General features: G+C 40.6%; 2 protein-coding genes across 2 annotated transcripts in view; one reads left to right on the top strand and one right to left on the bottom strand.

Annotated features, from left to right (window-relative positions):
• ralgapa2 (Ral GTPase activating protein catalytic subunit alpha 2) overlaps positions 1–8,051 on the top strand; it is a 400,978-nt gene extending 392,927 nt beyond the window's left edge. Inside the window, exon 21 of the mRNA XM_085977825.1 lies at positions 1,383–8,051. The gene's annotated coding sequence lies outside the window, so the exon portion shown is untranslated. The remainder of the gene's footprint in view (positions 1–1,382) is intronic.
• An 8,359-nt stretch (positions 8,052–16,410) lies between these two features.
• LOC147121491 (insulinoma-associated protein 1a-like) lies at positions 16,411–18,798 on the bottom strand. The gene has a single exon (XM_085981772.1). The coding sequence runs from the start codon at positions 18,771–18,773 to the stop codon at positions 17,211–17,213; it is 1,563 nt and encodes a 520-aa protein (XP_085837898.1). The 5' UTR covers positions 18,774–18,798; the 3' UTR covers positions 16,411–17,210.
• Between the last annotated feature and the right edge of the window lie 2,118 nt (positions 18,799–20,916).

The following is a 20,916-nucleotide window of genomic DNA, read 5'->3' as shown; positions in this document are numbered from 1 at the left end:
CCTACTTTTGAAAATAAACTGAAACAATGCACAATTGACAAGTCTTGTTCCAAATAGATATCCTCAAAGCATTTGGAATTTCTCCAAAAGGTTATGGTTTCTTCTGCCACTCGTTGCAAATGTATTTTGTAGAATATCCCACTGAATGAAATGGATAACATTTCCTTTTAAATAGTGGGTGGAATCCTAAATTCTGTTTAACATGTATAACTTCAATGGTCCAAAAGTTATTGAGTCCATTCAGATTATTTGTTAATACTAATGTCATTAAATGCCATGAACATCTCTCGAAAGGTTGATCAAAGTTTTATATTACCCTAACGCAAAAAGCTTAAAATATGTTTGAAATAAACAAGTGAACTGGACACTTCACTGTTTTTAAGCCTTTTACTATTTCACAGGAAACTTTATCCACATTTTTTTTCCAACCACTGCTGCAAGTAAGTTAAGAAAACTCGAGGTGTAACATTGTACTCATTGCAAATTACATATTTTCATGGATTCTCTGTGCTTAATAGGCTCAATTACAAACATGTCTGTTATGATAGTATTGCTCCTGTACTTTGTTCTACAAGAACCTGGGGTCAAGTTTCCGCTTGTTTCTGTTCGTAATATCAGTGCAATCCAGGTGGAATCGGCCGAACCAGCGCAAAAGATTGGGGAATTTTAAACATGCGTTATTCCCAAAACCACTTATGTTCGTGTTTTCTGCCATCTTTTCTGTTGGATCAAGATTCAATTCACCCAAATCAGGCCCACACACTAAACTAGCCACGCACCCAGGTCAAACTTGCACAATTCCGCCGATTGCATTGGTTTGGGAAGGATCTTCAAATTGCACTCATTTTCTTAAGTGCACAGGCACTAGTAGGCACATTGTAAAAGTTTTTTCCGATCAAAAAACATTTAATTTAACTAAGAAACTGACTAGTGTACACCATTGAAACTATTAAATGGTTCGATATCGTTTTTTAAAGTAATTTTCAGTGATTTAAAATCAGGTTCCTCATAGGTGGAGGACTGGACACTCTGATTAAAAATGCTTATTTTTGCTGATGAGCCCATTTTCAGCTGAATTAATAAAACCACACCAGGTTACCACTCTTAAACACATCAAGGAATACTTTTCAATGGAAAGAGAAAAAAAGAAACAATTGTGTTTTATTACGCTGCTGAATTGTGCTGGTTCACGAAAGATGTTATGGTTGCAAATTAATTTTATCGGAAACTTGAGGCCTAACCTAACCAGCGCAATTTCAAGCGCATTTTGGACGCAATTTCCCGATTGTGCCCAAAAGCGGAAACTCTACCCCTCCATGTTCTTCAAGATTTAGATAGATTTGAAACAACAAATTAATTCACCCATTTTGTGCCATTTTCAGGTTCTTTTAATGGAAGTCTAAGCACTGAAATGCCCATAGCTGTGGGAACTGACCCTGCAGATCAGGCCTCCCCACCACTGCCACGTGCCACCAAAAGCAAAGTCTCTGGGAAACTTCGCCGCTCTGCCAGTTCACTGAGCAAATCTTCAAACTGAAGAACTTTACATAGACAAGTTGTAAGCTGAGGCTTGCTTTTCAGCCTCTTCATTTTTCTACTAATTTTCTGCCCTTAAAATAACATCCACTTTAGATGGGATTTGAACCCTCCTTCTTTCTTTGATGTAAAGTTGAATTTCAGAAGCTAGGTATAGGGAAGGAATGGTGTGAACCTGATTGTCATTAGAAGATTCCCAAACTTGGTTGGCCCATTTAACGTGCAAATGTTCTCAATGTGGAGGAGATAAGAGAAGTTGTTATGGTATAAGGGCAACATGACAATCCTGCCAGCCATCTTGGGGTGGATGCATGATGTCATGCCCATGCCATAACAATGGTAACTATGGCATGTGATATCACTTAGAGTATGAATTCATTGCTGGCTGCATAGAGAGGCCACATGATGATGACCACACTCGGAGACTGTCACACACTGGTATTATACTTAATGCAACTCTGAGAGACTGAAATGGACTCAGCTTTACACCTCTGTGATTGTGGCATTGAGTTATCACAATACCAGGCACTCCAAACCACTGCCCTTTAATGTTTTCAATCGATATTATGCCATGTAGGGAAAGGGAGGCCCATTACTTATTGGCTGAATTGTACATGAGCTCTACCCGGGAATCTTACTAGGATTTAAAAAACCAGAAGTGAAAGGTTTATATAAAAAGTTCAGCTATAATTCCTAATATGAAAATTGTGCTACGCAATGTGTGCATATAAGGATGTTTATCGTGGCCTCTATTTTTGCTTATCTGATTTTCCTGCCCTCCAGCCACCACCTGGCTCCTTTCTCATATTCCTGCTCCTTAATTCCATAAAATGTGACTCTTAGAACACTCAAGTGTAGGATGGTAAAAGTTTAGTAAATTGCGTAGAATTGTAAGTTAGTCGAAACTCTGATGCTGCTGCGGACTTGTAGATTAGGTAAAGCACCAAAGCCAGTGGAGCAACCACTGAGCCATTCACCCACACGTTACATGGTCTCTGCATTTGATTATTTACATCATGTTTGCGTGACCATATACAGGGGAAGCAAAGAGAAAAAGCTTCTTAAATTACCTTTTTATGCTGTTCCTTGTAAGACAAGCTTATGACTAAAATCAAAGAAAGAATAACGTTCAGATTTCCACATAAGGCAAGTTTTGCCCTTTTAATTTAATGTATATATGTTGATCTTAAACTATTTTGCTCTTACAAGTTACAAGCACAAGTGTGACAGGAGGATGATGCAAAACAATTATCTGAGCTAATTTGGAGATGAAACCATATCATGCATAACTTATTTAATACCTATATGGTGCATAACTATACAGAGAAGGTTTATCTGCAGTTCTGACAAGTTTTCAACCTGGAACTGTTAATTGGGTGCCTCCTGTGCAAGCCATATCTAAGTATAAACCATATACTGTATGTTATTAAACAGCAAAACATAAGAGTTAAAGTTCTAGCTGTTCCAATCGATCACCGCAGTGTTTTTGCCTTGTTTGTGTTGTAAGCATCCCCAGATATTTAGTTGTCATTTCAGAAAAGAATATGGCCACTGACAGTATAATACTTCTAAAGGTGCTGCATTACAGAATCCATCGTTCCGCCTTGGCCTGTTCTGAAAATTTTGAATAGACAGCCATCAGGTTGTTTTGGACTTTCACCACCCACATACACTTTAAGCCACAACTCCAAAGCACTGAATTGTAGGACTAGTTTCCTACTGTTTTTCACATTTGGATGTGTTAAGCTACAAGAGAACCCAGAGGCAAATCCGCTGCGTGTGTAGATACATAATTTGCAACCTTTTCTACTAAAGAATACTTGTCACTTCTTGTGACTTGAAGATTGTGACAGATAGAACAGTCATTCCATTAACATTTTGTATGTATGTGTTCTTACAGCTCATTTCATTTTATATCATACTCCTGGAAACCTTTCTGTCTTCCTGTATGCCTCAATCAGCAATTGACATATGGGTTATCTGGACTATTTATTGCTCAAATTATGTCTTGTTGAGTCCTCTAAACAGAAGAAATGTAAGAATTTGATTTGATTTTCCAAGTTCTGTTGATGTCTACTAATGTTTTTTTTTTGCAATGAGAACTTTAATGTTCTGAAGTGATATTACTTATGTGTTCATCTGTGGATTATATGGCAGTACTGTTTCTGTTGCACTTGTTCTTTGTGTACCAGTCAAGTGAATATGCTCTTTGGTTGTCAGATGTACAATGCTTTATTTTTATTATATATGTAAATATGGAGTAATATTTGATAAGCAGAATATAAAAAGCAGCCTTTCTTTGTAAGTTATGATTCAACTCTTTCATCTTGCTGTTGGCTTTAGTCAATTATTGTGCTCATTTAAAAATACAGCCAGAGCCTCAGGTGATCTGCACTCAGCATATGGAGCATAAAATTTGAGATGCAGTCTTGCAGTGTTACAGTAATTCTTGTTTCACATGGCATCCTTGCTTACCATGTTATAGCTAAAAATTGTACCTTTCTATAGAGCATCATTTGTAAATAATTAGTTGTCAGCTTAACTTTGTTTTATCTGTTTGCTTGATCTACAAACGTTTTAAAAAATCTTTCTCAATAAGAACATTCTTTGCAGCTTTTTAAAAATGTTTTCTTTAAAAATGTACGTAACTTTCTAATGAATATTGTAAAGCAGAATTAAAGAAGTGCACACAGCCTTCAGACATTTCCTAATTCACAGTGTTCTCAGTCTGAACTTGAAAAATGTTCTGTGCTTCATGCTTATTTTGATATAATTGAAATCCTTGGTTACTAAAAGGTTAAAAAGTGTCTAGCTAAAGACCAACTATATTTGAATGTGTATGTTCTTCCTGTCTGAATTACGGCTCAGTTACTTAATTTATGCCCAAATATTTTGATCTGTTTATGTCAACAAATTAGTAGCCTCACAAATGGCTCAGAATTCATGGAATTACAGGAATTCTAGTCTGGATATATTAACAATTCAACAGGAGAAATGTGATTTCAACAAAACTCAAATTGTCTGATTATTTCAAGTTGGATCAAAAGTTTTAGTAGAATTATTCTAGTGCAAATGATGTCTTCCATTCAGTGAGCAAACCTGCCCTCTTCTGACTTTTCTTTCACAACGTGTCAGTGGCAATCACTATAGACTGTATATATACATTAATCTCTTCAGTTCTAACTAGGTGCAATATGATAAAGCAATATCTGAATTCTAGCTAGTTTAATTCAGAGGTTTAACTTTGTGACTTTCAAAAGCAATAGAACGTAAAAGACTGTTGTGCCTTTGTTGTCACAATTATATAACTCCAAAATACTTAGGTGCTCATCAGATTCTTTCTAACTTTTGTTAATGTATAGGCACATGTTGCCTGCAGTTTTCTTGTAAGACTGGACATTTTTTTTAAAGATACATCAGTTGCCAAAGAACTCTTAAGTTGCTTAAAAATGCCCTTGGTCACTCCTATAAATGCTCAACACAGCAATTTTGCAGTGATATGTGGTGCTGGTAGCTAGCTCTATAGCCATTTCACATTTGTCTTTGTTCAAAAAGTTGCTTTATACCAGAGAAAACATATCCCAGGAAAGGTTGTAAAGTACTATCATTTTAGGTTTCATCGACCTGAAACATTAACTCTGTTTCTCTCTCTACAGATGCTGCCTGACCTGCTGAGTATTTCCAGCATTTTCTGTTTTAATATCATTTTAGTGTTTGACTTAAAATACTTTCTATGTAAATTTAAAATAATACTCAGATTTTGTAGAACTGGATTAAGTATCTTAGAATTCTCCATGTCAAACAAAAGTCGCACTGGTTCTATAGGGACACTGGTCTTATGGCATTTCATTATTGAGTTTTCACCAAATATGCTCTGAGGTTTTTCTTTTGGGCAATGGGAGGGGGTCGATGAAGAATTGCATCTGAAGTGAAAGTAATTAATCACGAACAACCATGCCTGGTCTGACTAAAACAGAACCTATAGCAATGAGCTATTTGACTAAAAGTGGATGTTGGCTTGCATGGCTCTATGTCATAAACTATAGTCTGGGCAACAGCTTTATACCAGAGAAAACATACCCCAGGAAAGGTTGCAAAGTAATACCATTTTAGTGCTTAACTTAAAATACTTCCTATGTAAATTTAAAATAATACTCAGATTTTGTAGGTTTAATATTCAAATGTCCCTGAATTTTTTCACATTTTTCTGTTCAAATTGAAAAGCAATTAGTAGTTTTGCATATTTTTTATGACTCATTGGGTAAAGGTAAGTAGTGCTATATTTCATAATGCCAATTTTGTGTTCATTTCTAAATATTATGCAGAAGAGCTGAAGTATTAGGCGTGCAGTATTGTATTTCATTATCTATACATTTAGATTCTCCAGTTTAACCCCATACCATCTGTAGACATTGCACATTGTGGCTAATAGGAATATCAGAGTACATTTAAAAAGCTGTCTCTTGGCTACAACGCATTTTTGTCTCAAATCTAAATCATTTATGAACAGAATTTTGTTTATTCACCATGCACTTCTATTTGACTGTTTTTTCAATAATGAAACTAATCCAGTTTCACTGCTGCTCACACTGCTGAAGTTGGAGAAAGTAACGTCCTTGCAAAGTTCTGGTCACCAGCCTTCAACTACCAGTGACATTTCTAAAAGTGATAGAGCTGGTTTTAAAATTTAATGTTTAAAAATGTGGCTCCTGTGATTGGACCCATGACATCTTTGGAGTCTTTCAGAGATGGGATCAATTTTTAACTATCCCTCTAGAGCATGTTAGCCTAGGCTTTAGGTAAGCCTAACTCTAGTAATCACTTTTGCTTTTTCAGACACCTTGCTATATATGATTTGGCCATCTTCTGCTGAGGGACTATATACATCCAATGCATCTATTTTTGATGCCTCATTTCGTTGTAGTTCCATCCTCATTATTACAGTGTTCTTACTATTGGTTGTACTAATTTAATTGTTGCTTAAGTGATTCTGCATTTTCTTAAAGGAAAAGGAAATGTAATAATATGCAGTACCAACAGTATGAACCATCTCTTCCAGATGATCTTGTTCCTAGATGTCAAACACCATCAGTAACATTATACAGCACATTTAGCATTAGTACAATGCAGTATAACTGGGGCATCAGATTTTGTCCAAAAAGGCTGGGTAGCCAGACTACCTTGTCAATGCTTTTGCATAGTCATCTGTCAGAAGGTGTGCAGAAGCTTCCTGGGGATGACGCCACCACCCCTCTGAAATCATCTGATCCATATCATTCTGAGAAAGTTTGCTAATACGTCAACATCTTGTGCTACCAGCTACCTCTGAACAGAAAACTCCTTTTAACATGCACATCGTTCATTTCACTCATCTCACACCCAAAGATTGTCATATTTTTACATTCTGTGTGTGAAACAATGTGTGTTTGCAGAGTGAACCTTGTGCTACTATTAACTGGCATATTTTGATGAGAAAGCACTACTATCTTTATTCCCCCTCCACTTAAAGAAGCGTAATTGTGTTTATAATATACCTTAAATGCTGTTATTCATTTAAAGACAGAATCTCTATATTACTGAAATTTAGAGGTGTACATATTTTTTTCTTTATTTAAACATATCCTGCCTGCAAGGATCGCTAGGTAGTTATAAATATATCCAAACAAATAAAAGTAATGCATATAACAATTATTAGTTTAAAATATAGAAATACTGTTGTACATCCAACCACAAAGCAGAATCAAGGTCTTGCTCATTTTAGTTGAGTGTCTCATGAAGTTGCACTGCTGAACTAATCTTAGAGACCACTTGAAGAAAACTGGTGCAACACTGAGGTATAATGATTACCTTTTTAGAACTTTAGGAAATTCCTTTTGAATTGCAACCCATGGAGAGTGTAAAAGAGGTATGTGCCTCTCAATATTAAAAAAAATCAATTGTGTCTGTAAAAGATGGTGTAGAAAATATTTTTTAAATCCAGTCATTTAAGTATAAAGATGCCTGTTGTGGGTAGTTTCCTCAATTTACTACTTGTTGCCTCAGTGGAATCATTAGAAAGTGAGAATAGCCACATGAGCCAGTCATTGCAACCTGTGTCGTATTCAGGAGTAGCATCTCTTGTCTTGTTCTGCCTTGCCATATCAGCACAAACTGAATGAAGAGAACCAGCTGAATAACTGGAAGGAGAAATGATCTAGACACTTGCACACAGACACTTGCATGTTTGTTCAAAGTATCTTGAAACATTTGCAAAGATTTTATCTTGCAAGTCTTTGTCATCAAATATGAATAAAATCAGCTAGTGTTGGTCTTTGATATTACATGAATAATTCATTTTAGAGGCTCTCTTTTTCTGTTTCTCAGTCTGTAAAATATGGTTTATAAAAGGAGAAAGCTTGAGGATGCTTATCTGTATTAATATATCAAAAATGTTTTTAAGATGAAAGTTCAGGATGCCTTTGTTATGTGAATTGTTATGAAGAGAGATTTCATTAAAAATTATGATTTCAACCTAATTGGTATTTTGTTTGAATATCAATTTTATTATTGCTGATGCAAGTTCCACTACATTTAAAGAAGAAAAATGCAAAGTGATTTCCAAAATACTGAATTCATTGTTAAAATCTGTTTAGTAAAAGTGATGGGCTGTGAAAGCAAGTTTTAGTGATGCATTTTATCACTGAATGTCCATTTTCAAGATTTTCTTGGTTAACATGGCCATGTTTTTAAACAGTGGGGAATTCATGAAATTTAAACAGGTTCTTTGTGTTGTGTTACACAATAATCTTTTAATGCATGATATTGATTGATCTTATAAATATACATTAGAATATAAGCAAGGTCAAGGAAGAGAAAAGGTCATTGGGCATATCAAAGCTTGTTTCTCCAGTACCCTAACTCTCCCATCACAGTATCCAACTAGATCTTCAATATCTCAATATTTTGTGCTTCTACTACTTTTCCCTGCACACCATTCCAAATACTTACCATTCTTTTGAGCAAAGTAGTTCTTCCTGATACCTTTCTTCAAATGTACTTTTCACTCATTTTCATTTATGTCATGCAGTGCTACTTGTTTGCTTTATTTGAAATAATATTCTGGATTTATTTTTTTCAATGCCATTTAATATTTTATGTACATAGATGAAGTCACCCTGCCTCCACATCACCGCTATCTTCTTTCAGTATCAAACTGCAAAAAGAAAATATACCTTTATACTGGTAACATGATATATATCTTCTATTTGCTTACATCAAAAAGGCTTGTAATGTGCACTCACTCCTGTCACTTTACGTACAGGTAACTTAAGAGTAATTTACCATTTCAGACAACAATAAATACTTTTTTGTCTTGCGCATATTAAGGAGAGAAACATTAATATTAGGAAATGTAAGTTACTTGTTTTTAACAACTTTCTTAAATTAATGTTTCACTTGTTAGAAATGATTCTTCATCCTTTAATCAGAGGAAATTAAAGTTTACCTTTTGGATAGTCAAGGGGTTGGCTAGTAGGGTATAAAAGAGTGACAACAGGCCCCTATTACCAGAGAAAGGAACAATGGGTTTGAACGGATGAAAATTCTGATGTTACTTGTAAGCCGTGCTATTTTTCAGCTCACGCAATGTGGAGAGTAATTCAAACATAACTGGGAAGTGAGTGGACTTTACCAGCTCTGACAGAAGGTAGCAATTAATCATTTGATAAATTTGTTTTCTATAATTTAATTATGACCAGCTTGCAAAGAGAAATATAAACAATAATTACTTTCTTTAGTAATACACTAAATATATTTATTTTTGTATTTAATTTGGAATTTAACAAGTGCTATCAGGCCTGCACTCTGTGTCTTTCCTCTGATGGTTTGGCTAAAATCAGGAACTCACTGTATGATAAACTGCACACCAACCCATTCTGTGGCCCTTCAATGTGGAACAGCAGCAAACACTTGCATATTTTTTTAAATAATAAAAAAGTCTAACTACTGAGCGGGTGCATCCTTAGTATTAATAGTTTCAGTTCTATAATCGATGATCATTGAGCTCTCTGATGCAAGTCAAAATCTGTCTATCTATTATAAGAAACTTGTGAATGTAGCATTCCTATTTGGTTAATGCTAGAGCGATCAGAAAACAATCATATCACAAAAATAGAAAGCTGCCAATTACTCCTTTTAAGGCAGTGTCTCCGAAACTTGGACTGACAGTCGTACCAAGTGAGTGCCCTAACCAGATCTGGCAGTGTGTTGAATGTTGAGCCCCAACCTCCCAACAGTACCATGAAAACAAGAGAAACAATGATTTCTCTCCATTTTGAGTGCTGCTGTGATGGTGCCATTGAGCCATTAAGGAACTGACCATCATTCACACACCAGCCCCATTGTACCCATCAGTAATGCCATGGGGAGATCTATTAGACAGCAATAATTTTGTTAGTGTTTCCTGATCTTGGTCAGACTTTTCCTATGGACATCAACATTTCTCCTGTGGTTTTTTTTTAATGCTTTGCTTATTTATATATATATACACACACAAGTGAGAACTCAACAAGAAAAATGTGGAAATAACTAAGTTTAAAATCTTATGGCTGCAGACATTTATATATTAAAAAAATTACAAAGGAATAATGTATATAGAAAGGTTGGTTATAAATAATAACTCTCTTTTGTCTTTGTTTTTCTCTCATTTTTTATATGGTGTCTTATTTTCTCCCTTTGACTCTTGTGCCTTTCTGCTTTTTAGGCTAATTTTATTTCCTATTAAATATAAACTTATTTCCCCCACCCCAACACCAACTCTGCCTCACTCATTCTCCTGTTCCTTCTGTCCACTTATAAATGGGACTATAGTGACATTATGGGACTAATTGCTAAATTAAGGCCCACTGTAGTATCACATTGATAAAGGACAATAGACTTGGCTACTGAAATTCTCCAAGGGTCTTGTCAGGCATTTTTGAAGTTATAAATTAAAATGGCATTGCGAAAGCCCTGAGGGGAGCAGTGAGTGGGCAGGGTGGGTTTGTACTGTTGTTGATATCTGGTTTGCAACAGTCTTCCCATTACGCACACGAATCCATGTTGAAATGGGAATGTTGTAAAATAATGAACCAGAGTTTCTGGAAAAATAATAAGATAAATATAGATGAGCGAGGCCTTTTGGCCAATCTTTTCCTCATACATCCATCATCTTACTAGATCTTGACTGAATCTAAGGATGCACTTATACTGCAGCAGCTGGTCTGAGATAGGTAGCTGCAGTTCGAGGTTCCAGCCAGGTAGAACTCCGTTTGTATTGCCAGGTTCCTGTTTGCTTTTTAATTGTGCAGGCGCTCCCAAAATTTAGTAATTTTAATATTTAAAGAGTGGGAACTGGAGAATCTCTACTCTCAAAACATTTAAATTAAGGTAAGGTAGGTTTACAAAGTGTCCAGAGAGTCCAAAGTAGTGTAAATCCAGTGTGGTGCAAACCAGTTTTGACAGCCCATTGGATTTACACTTCATGCTGTCAAATTGAAGCAGTGTGAGACTAACCCCTCCATGGAGTCTCACTCTGCTTCACACAGTGTGAGACTAACCCCTCCATGGAGTCTCACTCTGCTTCACACAGTGTCTCATCAGGTCCTGACTCCAGATCCACACTGCCATTTTAGGTTTGGTGTGAAGCTACAATCGATTTGTACTGATACTAAACTTGCCATGCAAATGCACTTTCAATTTTCCTCTTCCACTACCCTAGCTGGAAGACTGTTCTACCTGTTGACCACTTCGTACATAAAGAGGTTCTTCCTGACTTTTTTAAATTCATTTTTTTTAAACCTACGGCCATATTAACTCTTGGCTTACCTTGAAATAGTGCTCCAGATGTATCTTTGCTATAATGTTTAATATATTGTATACCACTATCCTGTCTCCCAGTTGCCTCCTTTCAAGCATAAAGAGCTGTAGTTCCTTCAATTCTACCTCATAACCAAGGCAACTGTTAGACAGTGTTCATGGGAGAATGGATGGAATGAGAAAAAAACAATCCCCAAGAGTGGTTAAAAAAAAAATCCCAGGATCCCATGTAATAAAAAAATGTCATTTAGTTTGTTCAGTCACTTTGTATCTGTGGCCCTGCTCATAACTCAATCCTTTGATGCTAAGGATCAGCCTTGCGTTTTTTCCTTGTTCCTTCCCCAGCACTTTAATCCATTTCTTGGGTCTTGGTTATCAAAACTGAACACAATACTCAAGATGGCGTTAGACCAGAGCACTGCACAGTTTTATCACAGCCTCCTCTAACGTGCACTGATCTAGCAATATAATTTGGTATGCTGTTCAAATATTCCTAGCTGGAAAACTCTCTCCAAGACATGGTCATCGGCTGGAACCATGCAGAAATTGAAAGAATTAACCACCACTTTGCGAACCAGGTTTTAGATTGTTTAAAATCATACTATAGGCAGTGGCACTCTAACACTACTTCTCCAGCCTCAGATTGACCGATCTGCTATTCCAACTAAAAAGAGAAAATTGGGCCTGGCTCGAAATCCAGAATCTTTGGGGATGGGGACGGCGGGAAAGCACCGAACTGCGTTTCATAAATGCAAGTCTGTACTCGGCTTACTTTGACCCATTGCAAGAGCTTGGAAATCCAGTTTACTTTGCATTACCTCAAACACTACGGGGCATTTTTCCCCCTGAAAATGTATCATCAATGGACCGCGTGTTGAATCATACTTAAAGTTCTTGTTAAGAGATGACATTGTGCCTTTGCACTCCAGCGTGACTGGAGACGTCAGCCTCGTCTACTCAAGCGGAATGCAATTCGGTGACCCTGCCTCATAACTGGGCTGCAGCGGAACTACACAAAAAAACTTAGTAATAAAGAGAGAGGCAGCAAATTATTAACACGAACGCAGTCTCATTGAAAAGGAAAGGGAAATCTCTACATGGGGGCGAATTTTATGTAAGAATCCCTTGTTACCAGAATTGGTCTCAAGTGCAATAACCTTTACCAATCAATTGAATATTGTGATCATGACGACGAAAATATACCGAGGATATCGTGCTTGTGACAGACGAAGGACTGAGAAAAGCGAATCCAACAGGTGTGGAAATAATTAAATATTACCACAGCTCCCAAACCTCCCTCTCTGTTTTTACTCTTATTTCCTGACTGCTGTTCATTTTAAAGCTAATCGTTAAAGGTAAATAAGACTTTGATTTTAACGTGATTTATTTGACTGATTATCGGAAAAGGGCCAATTTTCCCCAAGAGCTAAACTTTCAAACTAGCAGTGATCGATTTAAAAATGAATAGATATTTAGTGATTTCAATCTTGTGTTTTAAAATGAGTTTTAACTTGATTTCTGTTAATAAAATGCCAAGAAAAGGGATTGTCTGTGTTTAGTCATATAGTGAACTTCGTTGTCATGATTGTTAAAATCATTTTTTTGTTAAAATACTTTAAAATGATGAGATTATTAAATCAAATCGGGCAAATTAATAACAAACCAATTAACCTCAAATAGTGAAATTTGGAGCAATAGTCAAACAAGGAGACTCGAGAGAGGCTGTGTGAATAAGTACTGCCATCTGACTTTCCCCTTGTGTCAGTACATTTATTGAAGGTCACAAATCCATCTCATTCGTTGCTGCAGCTGTTTCCTTCCCGCTCCTGTTTCATCGGATACTGGGAGATGCTCACTTTTATGTAGCATTCTGACACTCAATTGTGTAAGATGCCCAGACTATATCTGGACTGATGTGTGTAAGCAACATTAGACTTCTTGCACTGTGCTGCATCTTTACACTTTGCATTTCTTTACTCTTCTCTGAACCTTTAATGTAAATGCGGGTAGGGCTGCTAAATGATTAAAACTGCAGTAAGTGTCCCATGATTTCAGTATTACATTGTACACAGGGAGCTGAAAACGCCCACCTGTTGAACCAAAATACATATTTGTAGCAGGATCTGTAAATTAAGATATTTCAAGCTTTGCTACATTTATAAATTGTTTTCGGTAAGATGCAGCTTGCATATTGATGCTGCTGGTGTCTTCTGTCCGGCTACGTCATAGATAGAACACAGGACATAAATCAGAGATTACTGGCTCAAGTATCCAAACTCTGAGTCATGACAATCTCCCCAGTAATCATGGGGGGGGGGGGGGGGGGGAACGATATGAACAAGAAAACTATTTAACAAGTTTTTTTTAGCTCCCACCTACATGTAATGAAAATATTGGGCAACTACGTGCCAGTGTTGCTTTAAATTCATAATTTGTTCGTTAATATCTGTCCCCATTAATGCCACTGCCTGGGAATCTTTTCCACTTTGCGCAGTCGGTGTCCATGTCAAGCCCGGCCCACTCAGGTACATCAGCAGTCAGCTGCAGACTTTCTGCTCAACCAACAACAGGGAGATTTCCACACGATGAACATGGCGGGGTGATTTCCTCGGATTGTTGTTGCAAATCAATAGAAAAAACATTCCTTCATAGCGTTTTTAGCATTTGCCTAGAAATAATGCACTTACACAATATTGGACTGTGCTTACAATGACGCTAGCATATAGGACCAGAGGAAATCTTCCTCCAGTATTCTTTCACCAAACCCTCAGCAAAGCATCCGTCACTGCACCGTGTCTATTTGTCGCAGCTCTCCACGCTGCAGCAACGTTGCAGTCTGCAGTATTTAAATCATTTATGGAACGAAATCAAGCTAATTGTTTAACTCTGGTGACTGGAGGACTCGGTGAAATTGTTAAATCTAAAATCCAACGATCAGTTGACTCAAATCATGATCATAACTATCAGAGTTACTGATACTTCTTTCTTTCTGATGTTGTAAAAATGCTCCAGTTGACGGACGATGGTTTAATTCGGGCACCTTCACAAATAACTGGAGACCCGCTCGTTCATCAGAATAAAAATGCCAATTAGATTTTTTTTTATTGTGCTCCCACGTGTTAAAGTCTTGTTTACACTAAGCCTCAGACAGCTTAACCCTCAGAAGATTTAGGAAAATCTGGTTCCTAGGTTATGGAAATCGCCATCATCCCGTTAAGCGACAACAGCCAAAACAAAATTCAATTGTGAATCTAAAAAGAAGTTTGTCTTCGCTTTTCAAAAAGGTAGGTACAAAAACATCGTCACCAAGGCTAGCATTCTAAAGCTGCTAGATATGTACACATTTGGTTTGAATATATTGGGCGCTGGTGCTTGTCATGGGAATTGTTTATCCTGACAGAGCACCGTGAACTGAGGCACCTTTGGCCCAATCATTGTCCGCAGCGGCTCCAAATACCCGCAATAATAGACCAGCCACTGCATCAGCTCACAACTATCGATGAAGACCGAAAGATCTGAGAATTCTTCACTTTTTAGGGTTCACTGCCGATGACAATAGCATTCCAAGCTTCCATTTTAAATACTGACAAAATATAATAAACGTTTAAGTAGGTAAATGTATATAAAGAAAAACTGAAAATAACAAAATTGAAAAAGCCCAACTTGTTCAACAAGAGAATAACCTCTCAGGGGGTTGGGAGGTGTTAAAGGCATGTCTGCTCTGTATTTCCTGGTCCCAGGAAGAGAATGCTTTCAGTCATCGACATTAGCTCTCAGGAGATGCTGTAAACACGGTCTAGATTTTACACATGTTAAAACAAGCAACTGAAATCTAAATGCAATTGAAATTACAGGTGGGCAATCCACATGAATCAGAACATTAATAAATCAATTATTTGCCTCAGCTTTGGGATTGTTCAAAAAAAGTGTCCGTTATATTTATAAATACTAGATTATAAACAACCGTGCAGAGTGAGTTCCGCGATGTCTAAAGACATAATCGTGCTTAATGAATGTGGGGACAAATTTCACTTGGCTTGAAGCGCTACTTGCAAGAAAGTTTAACTCTTTTTCTACTTAAAAAGGCGTCGGATCTTACAATAGAACCACCCCCTCCGAGGTCTGCGCTGGTAACTTATAAAAAAAGTAAAGTTGTCTTTCGTTTATAAGAACAGTTTTTAGCCGATAACACTTCTGGGTAACTCACCAGTCTGGATTCTTAAATACACCCGTCTCCATATGGATAGTTGGGCATAAATGTTTATCCCATGACCACAAATGTTCAATCAAAATATTAAATCTTTGTAATAGGAAATAATCAGATGAAGGAAAACACACAAAATTCGTGAATCTGGCGAGTGGCGATATCAGTGGGCCCCGCTATGGTTGCAAATCATTTCTGATCTGACAAGACTGATTTCGATCAATAGTTTACTGCACGATTTTTGAAGTCAACATTCGCTTTGGGCACCTCCCAAGGTGTGATCGGGATTTGAAGTACGCGACCAAGCGGGTGCTGGTATTCTAGAAAGTCCCTTTCGATTGCGGCTTCTTGAGACAAAAGTATTTGTACAATGAGCAACAGTGTCTATTCCCCTTAATCTGAGCTGTCAAAATAACCATCTAGGTGCCTGCTTCCCAGTGTTTTTAACAACATTCATGCTCCTGGCCTGACAACAGTTGCCTAGCTTCACGGATTCCAGTTGTTATTGTATATCGCAGCGTTACCATAATTAACGTCTGCATTCACACTTTAATTTTTTTAATATTTATTCGTTCACGGAACGTGGGCGTCGTTGGCAAGGCCAGCATTTATTGCCCATCCCGAAAAGGAGTATATATTTAAAAAAGAATACACACTTTTGTGGAAGGACATTAGACAGAAACAATTGTTTTTCATACGGACGCAAGACCAATCATTGGGTAGAAACCAACGTATTTCCGGTCAGGAACACTGCAGACGCCGGTGGTTTGGAACACCTGTACACTTCCTCTATAACTCAACCCATTCAGAATCTAGAATAACGATGGAGGCGAGGCCAAAGATAATTATACGTATTTTAATATATTTAAATATTCAGTAACAAACACAGTTGGGAACATACATTTGGAACCACTATATAAAAGCTAACAGTTAAGAAAATAAGTTGTGTAGAAAAAGGGATTGCATTTAATTTAAGAGCAGTGGTCAGCTTCAGACGAGTCTGTGTATGGATAGCAGAATCAATGAAATAAACAAACTCCATTCAAGGAGTGTGCGAAAACGAACAAAAAAATTCTACACTTAGGATTACAAAAATGAAAATCGGTCTGAAATATACAAAAAAACTAAACGGCATAACTCACTGAACCAAACACGCAACGTCAAAAATAGATAACTAAAGAATACAATATCACAATAGGCTTTTTTAATTAATAAATAAAACGAATAAATTATAAAATGTATTCATTTAGCAATCAATACATATATTCAAACAGTAAAATTATATGCAACAAACCCATTTAATATGAAGGAAAAAACGTGGAAAGCTTCGAAAAATTAAGGCATTTACATCATCTTACTGAAATATTCGGGTCAGCAATCCAAGGCAGTTGTGGCTAATCTAAAGGAATGTTCTAACTTCTGCTTTGTTCAGACAATCGAAAACCTCAAGTGTCCAGCAAATCACAAAGCTACAGTAAAGCTGTTCTTGTTTTGACGGAAAGGTGCAGTCTGTGAGATGAAGGTACACAGAAGGCGGGGAGCAGGAAAGCAATGAAGTTGGTTTATTTTTGTCTGTGGCTATGTAGCAAGGGTTTGCTAGTAAAGGCACGGTTTGTCACCCTCTCTCGCCCTTTCCCTAACAGGCAGGGCGCACCGGCACCTGGAGAAGGATCACTTGCCTGTTCTCTGACGGGTGGCACTTGTTGATGTGCCGGGTGAGTCCGGGCGAGCTGTAGAAAGTGGCCGGGCAATACTTGCACGGGAAGACCTCGGCAGCGTGCAGGCGGAGGTGGCGCTCCTGACCGGCCTTGCTGGAGAAGCTCTGGCCGCACACCGGGCACTCGGAGCTGGCGGCGGAGCTGGGCGGCTGTCTGTCGGCGGTGGGGAACGGGGGGTAGGAGGAGGAGACGGTGGTGGAGGAGGAGGAGTCCCCATCCCTGGCCGGCTGGCGGCTGCTGCTGCTGCTGCTCCCGGTCAGCTGGTGAGCCAGCAGGTGCTTCCTCAGGTAAGCCTGGCGCTTGAACTTCTTGCCGCACTGGTAACACTCGTAGAGGCCGTCCTCGGAGCCCGACTCGGAGAGCGCCGAGCCGGAGCCTGATCCGGGGCTGGGGGTGTCGCGGTCGGGGCCGGTGCCGGGGCCGTGCTCGGCTCTCCTGTCGCGGGGCTCGGGGCCGGCGTGTTTGGAGAGCCCGGTGGCTGCGCCCAGGCTGGGGGGTCGCGGCTTGTGCCAGCGGCGGTGCGAGGCTAGGTTGGCCGGGCAGCTGAAGACCTTGTCGCACTCGGGGCAGCGGTACTCGACCCGCACGATGCGGGAGCAGCGGTGCTGGGCCAGCGAGAAAGGGTCGGCGTATTCCTCCTTGCAGAGCTGGCAGATGAACTCGCCCAGCGGCTTCCCCGGGCCGGCTCCGCGGGGCTGGGGCTTGGCCTCGGGCGGCGCTTCCTTGATCCGCAGTCCCAGCACCGGCGAGGTGGTCACCTCGTCCTCGAAGGCCAGCTTGCGGATGGCTTTGGCTCGCTTGGCCGGCGGCTTGTTCCTGCGCTCGGGCGGGCAGTCCGGGCTGGCCCGCTTGCTGCTGCTGCTGGAGGAGGCGGAGGCGGAGGAGGCGACATAAGCCGAGCCGGCCCGGCCCGGGGCCAACAGCAGCTGGTCTAGGGCGGTGAAGGCAACCGGGCCGGGGAAAGACTCGGCGCTGGCCGGCGAGCCCAGCTTCAGCGTCCGGCCGTACAGCGGCTCTCCGGGGAAAGAGTCGGCGCTGACCGGTCGGGCCGGGCTGTGTTGAGGCGGCGGGGGGCTGGCGGGCTGGGCTCCGGCTCCGGCTCCACCCGGGCCGGGCAGCCCCACCGGCGGCCACTGCAAATCCTCATCCTCGGCGCAGCGGATCCGGTAGGAAACGGGCGTCGATTTCCTGCTTCTCTTCACTAGGAATCCTCTTGGCATCTTTGGAAAGCGGGAGGAGGAGGAGATGGAACAATACAATAAAGAGGCACTTTGGATCAAATAAATAAATAAATAAATAAAGTTAAGATATAAATAAGGGAGCGGGCGGGTTTGGGCTGCTGGCGGTCCTATGTGCTGCCCGCTGTGGCCCGGCGAGTGTGTGGCATCGCGCCCGGCGGCCGCCTCCTGCTCCTGCTCTCGGGGCTCGGGCTCTCCCCCGGCCCCCGCTCCCGCTCCCTTTAAAGGCGGCCCCGCTCCCATTGTCCTCGCCCAGCTGGCCGAGCGGCCGCCCAGCCAACCACAGGCGCAGCCGGCTGGAGCCCAGCCAATGGGAAGCCGAGTCTCTAACCCCCCTCTCCCCATCATCTCCACCAGCTCAGGAGGGGCTGAGAGACAGAGAGTGTGGGTGTGGGGATTGTGTGTTGTGTTGTGTTGTGTGAGGGGTGGGACAACTGCTGGGGAAATTACCCCCTCCCCTCCGAGGGCCAGAGCGGCTGCACTCACATCTGATGGGAATCCGGAGTCCTTTTTTACAATAAAACTCAACCCACTCCTGCTCCTCAAGTAAATCATTGACACTGAGTGGAGAATCCGTTCACGTAACACGTTCCCCCCCATTTAAAGTGTACGAGCTGCGCTATCGGGAGCTGTTGCACGGTCCAACTCTGGATGTGCTTTTATTTCCCATGCCATCTAATTCTTGCCAGGCGAGTCCTTTCTAAAGGTTCATTGATGCCCGCAATCTCCCTGTTGACAGATTTGTTTTCAACCAGTGAAGACGGCTCAGCCGATCCTCGTGATTCCCAGGTTGGGGGTAACCTGCAACACATTAGAAAAAAGGGGGTGGGCGGGTGGGAATGGAGGGGACCGGATCCCTGCAGGTGCACTTGAAGTAAAGAGTGCTGCAACTTCAGATGTGCGCAGAAATCTCTATCCTTCTATCTGCTCTATCTCTGCTGTGAACACTTGCATCATTCTAATAAGAATCTTGGTTAAATTCCAGTCATCATAACTCCTAATCATTGCTTTTTTTCACTATAATTATTGTTCTGATAGTGTTCCCAGAGGAGCCTGGATTCTTCCCCCACTCCGATTTCAATCACCGGGTAAATGTTCTTTATGTGATGCGGCCGGGAAGACTGGAGGCCGAGCAGATGTGACTTGGTTAGTTTGTGTGTGTTCGCCCCTTGGTTGCTGCCACACGCCCGGCTCCTCCTCTCTCGGCCCCGACACGCGCCGGCTCTTTGTCAGTCTCCAGTGGGGGCCGGAGCTCTGCCAACTGGACCCGTCCATCACCATCAGCTACCCACAGCAACGACACACTTCGGCAGAGAGAAAGGAGGAGGCTGATGTCTGAAGCGGCACAAAAGCTTCTTCCACAGCCGTGCCCCGGGCTTTGTGAATGAAATTAACCTCTGCCCATTTAAACACGAGCCCAAACAATGAAGGCAGGGGCCGCGCTGCAATCGCTTTGCATCGTAAAAGGCAGGCGCTCTGCTGAAGGAAGTCATCTTCAGATCCATCATCTGTTCCAGGGCCAAGCTCACTGCTCTATCACTAATAACGCGAAATATCACCAACTTTCCGCGCTATTTATCTCTGTAAGAAGGTTAATGTTTAACTCTGCTGCACAGTGCAGTTGGGAAGGGTGGACTGTCACACTTATTATGCCCCTGTATGAGATGTTATGATTACTTTGTCTCATTCGTCATTCCGGCTGTTTGCGGCTGCAGGATGAGCCGATCTCATTTAACCGCGGCTCCATTAGACAAGCCACACCGATGCTGTCAAAAGTAAAAGTTGCCGCGTCTTTCGATTCGCTAAAACCGAGGCAAGTTTCAGCATTTGCGGCGCGCTCGTTTCCACCTGATTCGGCTGTCTGACCTAATGTTCTCACAACATGGAGATTGTATTTTAGATCTGTCGCCTCTTCAATTAAGTATTTACCAAAAAAAACACGCGAACCGTCCCAAGAATGCCAAGTGTCAGCACATGGCAGCAGTATGTTTATTGCTATCAGAATTCTGAACCAGCGTCCTTTACACTTCAGAATAAAAAAAAATCAATATGAAATCGTTAACCTCTGCTACAATAGCGCTTATTTTGTTTAGCAACTAAAACACATTTGATAATCCTTCACTCAGCGAGCGCTCTTTCCAAAGAAAGAAAATACAGGGGAGGGAGAAACTATGCATAAAATATGTGGAGATGTGTGGCTTTTGTTGTGCTAAATAATTGAGTGTGCAGTGTGTGTGTGTCTTTGGGTTGTTTTGGCTGGCCCGTCTCTGTTGACACGAATTGCTTTTATCTCCCTTTTGACCAGGAGATTGAAGAGCACGCGAAAGGCACGCGAAGGACTCGGCTATTGTGCAGGATATTAGCATAAAGCTGCTGGACAAATTAA

The sequence above is a fragment of the Somniosus microcephalus genome, chromosome 3 (assembly GCF_052327205.1).
Source record: "Somniosus microcephalus isolate GS21.2 chromosome 3, FLI_Smic_1.0, whole genome shotgun sequence".
Classification (NCBI taxonomy): domain Eukaryota; kingdom Metazoa; phylum Chordata; class Chondrichthyes; order Squaliformes; family Somniosidae; genus Somniosus; species Somniosus microcephalus.
This window is presented reverse-complemented; position numbering and strand designations above follow the sequence as displayed.

Excerpts from the sequence above, each read along its gene's own strand:
- LOC147121491 (XM_085981772.1), bottom strand. The coding sequence starts at position 18,773 with ATGGGAGCGGGGCCGCCTTTAAAGGGAGCGGGAGCGGGGGCCGGGGGA.